This window comes from Haemorhous mexicanus, chromosome 34, assembly GCF_027477595.1.
Source record: "Haemorhous mexicanus isolate bHaeMex1 chromosome 34, bHaeMex1.pri, whole genome shotgun sequence".
NCBI classification, from domain to species: Eukaryota; Metazoa; Chordata; class Aves; order Passeriformes; family Fringillidae; genus Haemorhous; species Haemorhous mexicanus.
In genome coordinates, this window is record NC_082374.1 from 1625759 (window position 1) to 1639024 (window position 13266).

Below are 13266 nucleotides of genomic sequence, written 5' to 3' on the forward strand. Positions count from 1 at the left end.
CCCCAGTGAGCTCCTGGGGACAGGGCTGGGGACACCCTGGGGCTCTCGGTGACAGGCCTGGGGACACCCTGGGAGCTCCAGGCTGGGGACACCCCAGTGAGCTCCTGGTGACAGGGCTGGGGACATCCTGGGGACCAGCCTGGGGACACCCTGGGGCTCTCGGTGACAGGGCTGGGGACACCCTGGGGACCAGCCTGGGGACATCCTGGGAGCTGCTTGGTAATGGGGCTGGGGACACCCTGGGAGCACCAGGCTGAGGACACCCTGGTGAGCTCCTGGTGACAGGGCTGGGGACACCCTGGGGACCAGCCTGGGGCTCTCGGTGACAGGGCTGGGGACACCCTGGGAGCACCAGCCTGGGGCTCTTGGTAACGGGGCTGGGGACACCCTGGGAGCTCCAGGCTGGGGACACCCCGGTGAGCTCCTGGGGACATCCTGGGGCTCTCGGTGACAGGGCTGGGGACATCCATGACAGGGCTGGGGACACCGCGGGGTTCTCCCAGAGGGACCGGCCTGGGGACACCCCGGGGCTCGGCCTGGCCGCACCGGGCCCCCCCCGCCTCCCCCGGGCCGGGAGCCCCGAACCGCCCGGACCCGAACCGGGCTGCACGACCCGAACCGGGCCGTCCGAACCGAACCGGGCCGTCCGAACCGAACCGGGCTGCCCGAACCGGCCCTCCCCGGCACGGAACAGCCCCGAGCGGCCCCGGCCCGGCGGTCCCGTGCGGAGCCCCCGGCGGCGCCGGGCCCGTCCCGGGAGCGCATCCCGGGGGTCCCGCGGGGACAAAGCGGGGCCGGGGCCGGGACAAAGGAGGGCGGCGGCTCCTCGGCCGAGGCCTCCCGGAGCCCCGCGGGACTCTCCCGCCGCGCCCCCCCGAGCCGCGGCCCGGCCGAACCGGGGCCGGTGCGGGACGGAACCGTGAGGGAACTCGGGGGCGGCTGAGGGGGGGGGATGGGGGGAGGGGGCGCGGGTGGGCCCGGGCGCGGCGGGGCGGGGCCGGCGGGGGGGAAAGGGGCGCTCACCCGGCTCGGGCGCGGCCGGGGGCTCGGGGTCGCCGTCCCCGCCGCGGTCGCGGTCGCGGGGCCGCGGCGCCGCCGCCGCTTTGGTGACTTTGGGCGGCGGGGAGGCGGCGGCCGAGGCCGAGGTGGAGGCCGCCATCTTGGGCACGGCGCACGCGGGGCGCCCGCCAGGCCGCCGCGCCGAGCGCCGAGAGCGGCGCGGCCCGAGCGGCCAGGGGAGAGCGGCCGAGCGCCGAGCGGGGAGCTTGGGGGAGGGTTTGGGGGGAAATCGGGGAATTTTGGGGGGGAAAAGGGGAATTTTGGGAATTCTGGGGGGAAATTGGGGGGAAAAAGGGGAAATTCGGGGATTTCTTGGGGTAATTGGGAAATTAAGGGGGGGGAATTAGGGGAATTTCGGGGATTTGTGTGGAGAATTGGGGAATTTGGGGGGGAAAAAGGGATATTTTGGGGATTTCTGGGGGTAATTGGGAAATTTAGGGGGGAATTAGGGGGAAAAGGGGGAATTTGGGGAATTCTGGAGGGAATTGGGGGATTTTAGGGCAAATTGGGGGAATTTGGGGGATTTTTTTGGAAATTTGAGGATTTTTTGGGGGAAAAAAGGGGAACTGGGGTGGGTAAGGGAGAATCTTTGGGGGAAAAAGAGGAATTTTTTGGGAAAGGGAGAATTACGGGGATTTTGGAGGGGAAAAAAGGGGAATTTGGGGACTTTGGGGGGATTTAGGGGGGATTTAGGGGGATTTTTGGGGGAATTTGGGAATGGAATTGGAAATTTCCCAGATATTGTAGATTTGAGGATTCAGATATCCCGGATTTTGTGGATTTGGAACTAAAATATCCTGGATTTCCAACGGCAAATCCCCAAAATCCCAAACCATGGATGCAGAGAGGCTCCTCCCCCAGCCCCCAAATCCCAAATGGATCCCAAAACCTCCCAAAAGCATCCAATTTATCCCAAAAAAAATCCCCCAAATCCAAAGCCCTGAGGACACCAAGCTCCTCCTCCAGCCCCCAAACCCCAAATTCATCCCAAAAAACCCCAAAACCACCCCAACCTCCATCCTGAGCTAATCCCACAGAATTCCTGATGCTTCTCCAACAAAAATCCCCAAAACCGGACTTCAAAACCTCATTCCAAAACCCAAACCCCAAATGGATCCCAAAATCCCCAAAACCACCAAATTGATCCTAAATAATCCCCAAGAACTCATCCCAAAACCCAAACCCCAAATGGATCCCGAAATTGCCCCCAAACCCCAAATTGATCCTAAAAAATCCTCAAAATCCGACCCCAAAAACTCATCCCAAAACCCAAACCCCAAATGGATCCCAAAATCCCCAAAACCACCAAATTGATCCCAAAAAATCCCCAAAAACTCATCTCAAAACCCAAACCTTAAACGGATCCCAAAACCCCCCAAACCACCAAATTGATCCCGAAAAATCCCTAAAAACTCATCCCAAAACCCAAACTCCAAAACGATCCCAAAACCATCAAAACCACCAAACTGATCCCAAAAAATCCCCAAAAAATCCCCAAAAACTCATCCCAAACCCAGACCCCACAAGGCTCCCGAAATTGCCCCAAATTCCCGATTTCCCCCCGTTTTTGGGGTCTCTCACCATCCCTGTAGGGCTGCAGGAGCTCGTCCCCCCAGGGCGGCGGGAACGGCGCCGATTTCGGCAGATCCCAAAAACCCAAACCCCAAATTCATCCCCAAAAACCCCAAAACCACCCCAACCTCCATGCTGGGCTGATCCCACAGAATTCCTGATGCTTTTCCAACAAAAATCCCCAAAATCCTACACCAAATACTCAACCCAAAACCCAAACCCCAAATGGATCCCAAAACCCCCCAAACCCCAAATTGATCCCAAAAAATCCCCAAAAACTCATCCCAAAACCCAAACTCCAAAACGATCCCAAAACCATCAAAACCACCAAACTGATCCCAAAAAATCCCCCAAAAAATCCCCAAAAACTCATCCCAAACCCCAGACCCCACAAGGCTCCCGAAATTGCCCCAAATTCCCGATTTTCCCCCCGTTTTTGGGGTCTCTCACCATCCCTGTAGGGCTGCAGGAGCTCGTCCCCCCAGGGCGGCGGGAACGGCGCCGATTTCGGCAGATCCCGGTGCAGATCCCGGTGCAGATCATGGTGGAGATCATGGTGGAAATCCTGATGGAGATCATGATGGAGATCCTGATGGAGATCCTGATGGAGATCCAGGTGGAGATCCGGGTGGAGGTCGGGGTGGAGGTCGGCGTGGAGGTCGGCGTGGAGGTCCCGCTGGAGCTCGCGGCCCGGCGAGGGCCCGATGGCGCGCAGCAGCGCCGGGTGCTCGGGGGCGGTGGCCAGGAGCTCCTTGAGGATGTGGATGGGGGACACGGTCAGCTCCCAGTTGGTGATGCCGAAGTCGCGCAGGTGGGCGCGGGCGTGGCTCGACAGCCCCGCCCTCGTGTCGAAGCCGGCGCCGCAGAACTCGCAGCGCATCAGGCTGAAGGTGCCCGGGTCGAAGTTGGCCACTGGAAAGAGAGGAGAGGTGGTCACGGGTGGGATCGGGGCCACCAAAAACCACCAGGAAGCCAAACATTCTAAAAAATCTACCAGGAAACCAAAAATCCCCAAAAAAATCCACCAGGAACCCAAAAATCCCCAAAAAATCCCCAAAAAACCACCAGGAATCCAAACATTCCAAAAAAATCCACCAGAAACACAAAAAACAAAAAAAAAACCCCAAAAAACCACCAGGAACCCAAACATGCCAAAAAATCCACCAGGAACCCAAAAAAAAAACCCCAAAAAACCACCAGGAACTGAAACATTCCAAAAAAATCCACCAGGAACCCGAAAATCCCCAAAAAACCACCAGGAACCCAAATATTCCAAAAAAATCCACCAGGAACCCAAAAAAAAACTCCAAAAAACCACCAGGAACCCAAACATTCCAAAAAATCCACCAAGAACCCAAAAAAAAACCCCAAAAAACCACCAGGAATCCAAACATGCCCAAAAAATCCACCAGGAACCCGAAAATCCCCAAAAAACCACCAGGAACCCAAATAGTCCAAAAAAATCCACCAGGAAACCAAAAAATCCTAAAAAAATCCCCAAAAAACCACCAGGAACCCAAACATTCTAAAAAAGTCCAGCAAGAACCCAAAAAAAATCCAAAAAAATCCACCAGGAACCCAAAAAACAACCCGAAAAACCACCAGGAACCCAAACATTCAAAAAAAACCCACCAGGAAACCAAAAATCCTAAAAAAATCCCCAAAAAACCACCAGGAATCCAAACATTCCAAAAAAATCCACCAGGAACCCAAAAAAACCCCCGAAAAACCACCAGGAACCTAAACATTCCAAAAAAATCCACCAGGAATCCAAAAAAATCCAAAAAAGACCACCAGGAACCCAAAAAACCCACCTGGAACCCCCAAAAAACCCCACCCAGAAACCCCAAAAAAGCCCCAAGGTCCAGCCCCTCAGGCTGAAGGCGCCCGGGTCGAAGTTGCCACTGGAAAGAGAGGAGGTGGTCACGGGTGGGATCGGGGCCACCAAAAACCACCAGGAAGCCAAACGTTCTAAAAAAATCCACCAGGAAACCAAAAATCCCAAAAAAAATCCACCAGGAACCCAAAAATCCCGAAAAAAATCCCCAAAAAACCACCAGGAATCCAAATATTCCAAAAAAATCCACCAGGAACACAAAAAACAAAAAAAAAAACCCAAAAAACCACCAGGAAGCCAAACATTCTAAAAAAATCCACCAGGAAACCAAAAATCCCCAAAAAAATCCACCAGGAACCCAAAAATCCCCAAAAAATCCCCAAAAAACCACCAGGAATCCAAACATTCCAAAAAAATCCACCAAGAAACCAAAAAATCCTAAAAAAATCCCCAAAAAGCCGCCAGGAATCCAAACATTCTAAAAAATCCACCAGGAAACCAAAAATCCCCAAAAAATCCCCAAAAAACCACCAGGAACCCAAACATGCCAAAAAAATCCACCAGGAACCCAAAAAAACAAAAAAAAAATCCACCAGGAACCCAAAAAAAACCCAAAAAATCCACCAGGAACCCAAAAAAAAACCCCAAAATCCACCAGGAACCCAAAAATTCTAAAAAAATCCACCAGGAATCCAAAAAAATCCAAAAAAATCCACCAGGAACCCAAAAAAACCCCAAAAAACCACCAGGAACCCAAACATTCAAAAAAATCCACCAGGAACCCCAAAAAAAACCCCAAAAAACCACCAGGAACCCAAACATGCCAAAAAATCCACCAGGAACCCAAAAAAAAACCCCAAAATCCACCAGGAACCCAAACATTCCAAAAAAATCCACCAGGAATCCAAAAAAATCCACCAGGAACCCAAAAAACCCACCTGGAAACCCAAAAAACCCCACCCAGAAACCCCAAAAAAACCCAAAATCCACCTCTGATCAGATATCCAGGTGGGTTTGTAGCCACCAGGGCCACCAATACCCATGGTCAGATGCCCAGGTGAGTTGGTAGCCACCAGGACCACCAAGAGCTCAGGTCAGGTGTCCAGGTGGGTTTGTAGCCACCAGGGCCACCAAGAGCTCAGGTCAGGTGTCCAGGTGGGTTTGTAGCCATGAAGACCACCAAGAGCTCAGGTCAGGTGCCCAGGTGGGTTTGTAGCCATGAAGACCACCAAGACCCATGGTCAGATGCCCAGGTGGGTTTGTAGCCACCAGGACCACCAAGAGCTCAGGTCAGGTGTCCAGGTGGGTTTGTAGCCACCAGGACCACCAAGACCCATGGTCAGATGCCCAGGTGGGTTTGCAGCCACCAGGACCACCAAGATCCATGGTCAGATGCCCAGGTGGGTTTGTAGCCATGAGGACCACCAAGAGCTCAGGTCAGGTGTCCAGGTGGGTTTGTAGCCACCAGGGCCACCAAGAGCTCAGGTCAGGTGTCCAGGTGGGTTTGTAGCCACCAGCACCACCAAGACCCATGGTCAGATGCCCAGGTGGGTTTGTAGCCACCAGGGCCACCAAGAGCTCAGGTCAGATGCCCAGGTGGGTTTGTAGCCATGAAGACCACCAAGACCCATGGTCAGATGCCCAGGTGGGTTTGTAGCCACCAGGGCCACCAACAGCTCAGGTCAGATGTCCAGGTGGGTTTGTAGCCACCAGGGCCACCAAGAGCTCAGGTCAGATGCCCAGGTGGGTTTGTAGCCACCAGGGCCACCAAGAGCTCAGGTCAGATGCCCAGGTGGGTTTGTAGCCATGAAGACCACCAAGATCCATGGTCAGATGCCCAGGTGGGTTTGTAGCCATGAAGACCACCAAGATCCATGGTCAGATGCCCAGGTGGGTTTGTAGCCACCAGGACCACCAAGACCTCTGACCTTGTAGCCCCCCAAACCCCAGAGCCCACCCCGCAGGTCCCCGCGGCCGGGCGGGAGCAGAAGACCTCCCCGGGGGCGCTCCGAGAAGCAGGAATTTGGTACAAACTACCTTTTTTCTTCTTCTTCTGGAAGGAGAACTTCTGCTCGATGGCCTTGACCTCCTCGGCGGAGATGAAGTGCCGCACGTTGTAGCTGACGCCGACGCGGTTGAGGTGGCCGCGCACGTGGTTGGCCAGGCCGATGCCGTTGTGGAAGCGGTCGGGGCAGTAGGGACATTTCCTCTCCTCGTTCTTCAGCATGGTGGCCTCTGAGTCCAGCAGCTCCTCGAGCTCCAGGGGACCCTCCAGGGGCGCGTCCAGCAGGAGAACATCCAGGGGAAGGGGTTCCTCCAGCAGGAACTCCCGCGGCGGGAAAAGCTTCTTCTTGAGGGGCTTCCCCCGCGGCCTCTTGGCGGCCCTGGGGTGGGCGCTCATCTCCTCCAGGACCACCACGGGCACCGTCATCCTCAGCTGCTGCCGCTGCTCCTCCGAGGCCACCGCCGGGTCCGTGGCCCTCAGGGTGGCCCCGAAAGTCCTCTTGAGCTCCAGCGCGGCCCGAGGGACGGTGACGGCGCCGGCGGCGGCCCGGCCGTCCCCCGGGTCCAGCTCCTCGGGTGCCCACCTGTGCCGCGGCTCCTCCAGGCCCGCGTGGTGGCCGCGGAGGTTGTCCCCATCGCCCTCCAGCTGCTGGGTGGCCGCTCTCTTCCTCAGCTGCTGCAGCGCCGAGTGCGAGAAGCCTTTGGACATGGAGAACCCGGCCGACGGCAGACTTTGGTGGGAGTACGGCGCCGCCTTCCTGGCGTGGTGGAAGCCCTGAAGCTCCTTCTTGGTGGCCCCTTGGTCGCTCTTGTCCAACCTGGGCTGGCCCAAGGCGAAGGCGGGCGGGGTGGGGTCGTAGAGGGAGGAGGAACCTTCCCGGCACGGCAGCGGGAAGAGCCGCTCCGGGAAGCTTCTCTCGGCTTTGCCGAAAACCTCGGCGTCGGCGAAGCGGGCGGGCCGGGCGGGGCTGTAGGAATCGCGGCTGGTGCCGGGCTGGTTGGGATCGTCCTCGAAGCTCTCGGCCTGCCAGGAGAAGTGGGAGTGGGCGTATCTCAGGTGCTCCTTGAGGATGTGCTCGTTGGGTGCCGGGAAGCCGCAGAGGACGCAGGCGCTCGGCGCTTTGCCGGGCGGCGCCGCCGCCGTCGGCAGCTCGTCGGCTCGGAAGGGTTTGTAGAGGCCGTGCCCGGCGCCGTCGCGGAGCTCTCCGAAGAGGCCGGAGCTCCTGGAGGCGTGCTCCTTCCTCTCCTTGACGTGCATCTTGGCGTGCTGCACGAAGATCTTGGAGGAGTTGGTGCCGAAAACGCATTTGGGGCACTGCAGCCGCGCCTCGCGCCCCTCGTCCGGGAACTCGTTCAGCTTCTGGATCTCCTCGATGATCTTCTCGCGGGACTCCTGGTGGAGCCTCTTGTGCCGCTCCAGCGCCGCCGGCTCGGCGAAGGCCCAGCCGCACTCGCCGCAGCAGAAGCGGCAGCGGCCGGCGGGCGCGTCGGCGCCGCGCTCGGCGCCGCGGTTGTGCTGCAGCATGTGCTCCAGCAGGTGCTCCTTGCGGCGGAAGTAGATGCTGCACTCGATGCAGGTGAACACGCTGGGGTTCTCCTCGTCCTGCTCCAGCTCCTCGTCCTTGGGGGGCTCCTCCAGCAGCACCCCGCACACGTACGGCCGCACCTCGGCCGGCTCCGGCAGCAGCCACTCCACCGAGTCCTCGGCGTTCACCGTCCACGACTGCTTGCCCACCGCGTCCGCCTCGGGCAGCGTCCACTCGGCCGCGGGGCCCGGCTCGGCCGGCTCCGGCTCGGCCGGCGCCGCTTTCCGCCGGCAGCTCTCCGAGGCTTTGGCTTTGGCTCTGCGCGACGCCGGCGCCGCTTCCCGGCCGAAGGCCGAGCCGGCCGCTCCGTCCGGCGCCGGGCGCGGCTCCGGGAAGGACGGGCTGGGGCTCCTGGAGATCCACTCCGGCCGCCGGACGCCCCCGCGGCCGCGCTCGGCGCCGAGCCCTTCCGGGTGCTTTGGTTCCTTCTGGGGGTGCTGCTCCTCGGCGGACGGCGGCTCGGCCCGGCGGCCGTCCGGGGGCTCGGCCCGGTGGCCGGCGCTGACCGGCGAGTCGCCGGGGCCGGGCCGCGGCTCTAAAGTGCTTTGGTCGGTGCCTTCGGCCGGGCGCGCGGCCCAGGACACGGCCACGGCCAGCGGCCGGAACAGCGCCCGCGGGAACGCCGGCTGCTCCTCGGGCGCGGGGCTGCGAGGGAATTTTGGGGTGAAAAACGGGGTTTTGGGGAACGCCGAGGTTGGCTGGGTGAGGGGTTGAGGGATTTGTGAGGGATTCCCAAAAATTTGGGATGGACACAAATCCATCCCTTCCCACCCTGCCGTGGCTGGAAGAGCCTTAGGAATTCCAGGTGCTCCTCATTTGTGGAGCTGCGAGGGAATTTTGGGGTGAAAAATGGGATTGTTGGATAACACAACCAGGATGTCCCCAGGGGGAACTGGGATGGATCCAAAGGGAACTGGGATGGCTCCAGGGGGGACTGGGATCGCTCCAGGGTGAACTGGGATGGTTCCAGGGTAACCTGGGATGACTCCAGGGTGAACTGGGGTGGCCTGGAGGGAACTGGGATGGCTCCAGGGGGGACTGGGATGGATCCAAAGGGAACTGGGATGGCCTGGGGGGAACTGGGATCTCTCCAGAGTGACCTGGGATGGCTCCAGGGGGGACTGGGATCGCTCCAGGGGGAACTGGGATGGCTCCAGGGTAACCTGGAATGACTCCAGGGTGAACTGGGGTGGCCTGGAGGGAACTGGGATGGAGCTAGGGTGAACTGGGATCACTCCAAAGGGAACTGGGATCACTCCAGGGTGAACTGGGACGGCCTGATGGGGACTGGAATCACTCCAGGGTGACCTGGGATGGCCTAAGGTGACCTGGGATGGCTCCAGGGGAACTGGGATCACTCCAGGGTGAATTGGAATGGCTCCAGGGTGACCTGGGATCCCTGCAGGGTGACCTGGGATGGCTCCAGGGTGACCTGGGATGGCCTAAGGTGACCTGGGATCCCTGCAGGGTGACCTGGGATGGCCTAAGGTGACCTGGGATCCCTGCAGGGTGACCAGGGATGGCCTAAGGTGACGTGGGATCACTCCAGGGTGACCTGGGATCCCTGCAGGGTGACCTGGGATGGCCTAAGGTGACCTGGGATGGCCTAAGGTGACCTGGGACCCCTGCAGGGTGACCTGGGATGGCCTAAGGTGACCTGGGACCCCTGCAGGGTGACCTGGGATCCCTGCAGGGTGACCTGGATGGCCTAAGGTGACCTGGGACCCCTGCAGGGTGACCTGGGATGGCTCCAGGGTGACCTGGGACCCCTGCAGGGTGACCTGGCACGGCCTGGGAGCCCCCGGCTGCTCCGTCCCCGGGAACTCACCCGAGCTGTGTCCGGTGAGCCGCGGCCGGGACGGCTCCGGAGAGGGCGGGGTCGGGCTCATCTGGAAAACACGGAGGAGAACGGGGGGTCAGCACAGCCGGGAGGGAATTCCCAGGAAAACCACAGCCCTGGGGAGGCCAGGAGCGTTCCCAGAGCTTGTCCCAGCATGGCTGAGCCGGGATTAGCGCCGGATTTGCCAGCCCGGCTCGGGGAGGGCTCAGGGCCGGGAGCGGCGTCCGGCGGATAATCGCTGCTAAGCAGTTTAACGGGAGAGCTGCCGGGAGATCCCGTTATCCCGGCTCCACATTCCCAAAATTCCTGCTCTGGGATCCCGTTATCCTGGCTCCACATTCCCTAAAATCCCTGCTCTGGGATCCCGTTATCCCGGCCCCAAGGAGAGATCCAGCGCGGAGCCACATTCCCAAAAATCCCTGTTCCACATTCCCAAAATCCCTGCTCTGGGATCCCGTTATCCTGGCTCCACATTCCCAAAAATCCCTGCTCTGGGATCCCGTTATCCCCGCCCCAAGGTGAGATCCAGCATGGAGCCACATTCCCAAAAATCCCTGTTCCACATTCCCAAAATCCCTGCTCTGGGATCCCGTTATCCTGGCCCCAAGGAGAGAACCAGCATGGAGCCACATTCCCAAAATTCCTGTTCTGTGATCCCGTTATCCTGGCTCCACATTCCCAAAAATCCCTGCTCTAGGATCCCGTTATCCCGGCCCCAAGGAGAGATCCAGCGCGGAGCCACAATCCCAAAAATCCCTGTTCCACATTCCCAAAAATCCCTGCTCTGGGATCCCGTTATCCCGGCCCCAAGGAGAGATCCAGCGCAGAGCCACATTCCCAAAAATCCCCGTTCCACATTCCCAAAAATCCCTGTTCCACATTCCCAAAAATCCCCGTTCCACATTCCCAAAATCCCTGTTCTGTGATCCCGTTATCCTGGCTCTGGGGAGAGCTCAAGCATAGAGCCACATTCCCAAAAATCCCTGTTCCACATTCCCAAAAATCCCTGCTCTGGGATCCCGTTATCCCGGCCCCAAGGAGAGATCCAGCGCAGAGCCACATTCCCAAAAATCCCTGTTCCACATTCCCAAAATTCCTGTTCTGGGATCCCGTTATCCTGGCTCCACATTCCCAAAAATCCCTGCTCTGGGATCCCGTTATCCCGGCCCCAAGGAGAGATCCAGCACAGAGCCACATTCCCAAAAATCCCTGTTCCACATTCCCAAAATTCCTGTTCTGGGATCCCGTTATCCTGGCTCCACATTCCCAAAAATCCCTGCTCTGGGATCCCGTTATCCCCGCCCCAAGGTGAGATCCAGCATGGAGCCACATTCCCAAAAATCCCTGTTCCACATTCCCAAAATCCCTGCTCTGTGATCCCGTTATCCTGGCTCTGGGGAGAGCTCCAGCACAGAGCCACATTCCCAAAAATCCCTGTTCCACATTCCCAAAAATTCCTGTTCTGGGATCCCGTTATCCTGGCTCTGGGGAGAGCTCCAGCACAGAGCCACATTCCCAAAAATCCCTGCTCTATGATCCCATTATCCTGGCTCTGAGGGGAGCTCCAGCACGGAGCCACATTCCCAAAATCCCTGTTCTGGGATCCCGTTATCCTGGCTCTGGGGCGAGCTCCAGCGCGGAGCCACATTCCCAAAAATCCCTGTTCCACATTCCTAAAAATCCCCGTTCCACATTCCCAAAATCCCTGCTCTATGATCCCATTATCCTGGCTCTGGGGTGAGCTCCAGCATGGAGCCACATTCCCAAAAATCTCTGTTCCACATTCCCAAAAATCCCTGTTCCACATTCCCAAAAATCCCCGTTCCACATTCCCAAAATCCCCGTTCTACATTCCCAAAAATCCCTGTTCCACATTCCCAAAAATCCCTGTTCTGGGATCCCATTATCCTGGCCCCAAGGAGAGATCCAGCGCGGAGCCACATTCCCAAAAATCCCTGTTCCACATTCCCAAAATCCCTGTTCCACATTCCCAAAATCCCTGCTCTATGATCCCATTATCCTGGCTCTGGGGTGAGCTCCAGCGCGGAGCCATATTCCCAAAAATCCCCGTTCTACATTCCCAAAAATCCCCGTTCCACATTCCCAAAATCCCTGTTCTGTGATCCTGTTATCACAGCCCTGAGGAGAGCTCCAGCACTGAGCCACATTCCCAAAAATCCCCGTTCCACATTCCCAAAAATCCCCGTTCCACATTCCCAAAAATCCCTGTTCTGTGATCCCGTTATCCTGGCTCTGGGATGAGCTCCAGCACAGAGCCACATTCCCAAAAATCCCTGTTCTGTGATCCTGTTATCCTGGCTCTGAGGGGAGCTCCAGCACGGAGCCACATTCCCAAAAATCCCTGTTCCACATTCCCAAAAATCCCTGTTCTGTGATCCCGTTATCCTGGCTCTGGGATGAGCTCCAGCGCAGAGCCACATTCCCAAAAATCCCTGTTCCACATTCCCAAAAATCCCCGTTCCACATTCCCAAAATTCCTGTTCTGTGATCCCATTATCCTGGCTCTGGGGTGAGCTCCAGCGCGGAGCCACATTCCCAAAATTCCTGTTCTGGGATCTCGTTATCCTGACCCCAAGGAGAGCTCCAGCACGGAGCCACATTCCCAAAAATCCCCGTTCCACATTCCGAAAAATCCCTTCTCCACATTCCCAAAAATCCCCGTTCCACATTCCCAAAAATCCCCATTACACATTCCCAAAAATCCCCATTACACATTCCCAAAAATCCCTGTTCTGTGATCCCCTTATCTGGATCCAAGAAAAATCTAACCAGGATGGAACCACAAAAAATGGGGAACAACCCCAACATTCCCCAAAATCCCGGAGTTTAACCCCAACATTCCCAAAATCCCAGAGTTTAACCCCAACATTCCCCAAAATCCCAGAGTTTAACCCCAAGATTCCCCAAAATCCCGGAGTTTAACCCCAACATTCCCTAAATTCCCGGAGTTTAACCCCAACACTCCCAAAATCCCAGAGTTTAACCCCAAGATTCCCCAAAATCCCGGAGTTTAACCCCAAAATTCCCAAAATCCCAGAGTTTAACCCCAAGATTCCCCAAAATCCTAGAGTTTAACCCCAACATTCCCAAAATCCCAGAGTTTAATCCCAAAATCCCGGAGTTCCGAAGGGGTTTGTGGAGTCCCAGCGGGGTGAGGCCGGATCTGGACAAACTCCAAAGGTTTTGGGTTGGGAAGAGCCCAGGATGGAGGAATTCCATCCTTGGAAGGGCTCAAACCCAACGGGATGGGGCTGGAACAGCCCAAATTGGAGCAGGAAACCCCAAAATCCCCAAAATTCCAAGGATTTTGGGTTAAAACTCCCTAAGAGTCTGAGCCAAGAGGTTTT

General features: G+C 57.6%; 1 protein-coding gene across 8 annotated transcripts in view; it reads right to left on the reverse strand.

Annotated features, from left to right (window-relative positions):
• LOC132340933 (protein Wiz-like) overlaps positions 1 to 13266 on the reverse strand; it is a 66636-nt gene that overhangs the window by 35368 nt on the left and 18002 nt on the right. For 7 of the 8 annotated variants that reach the window (XM_059872133.1, XM_059872130.1, XM_059872129.1 and 4 more), the window contains exons 2-4: positions 9887 to 9947; positions 6503 to 8703; positions 3082 to 3543 (exon numbers count right to left, since the gene is read on the reverse strand). In XM_059872133.1, the coding sequence (XP_059728116.1) occupies positions 3082 to 3543; positions 6503 to 8703; positions 9887 to 9947 (2724 nt within the window). The remainder of the gene's footprint in view (positions 1 to 3081; positions 3544 to 6502; positions 8704 to 9886; positions 9948 to 13266) is intronic. The other variant, XM_059872127.1, reaches the window with a different exon arrangement.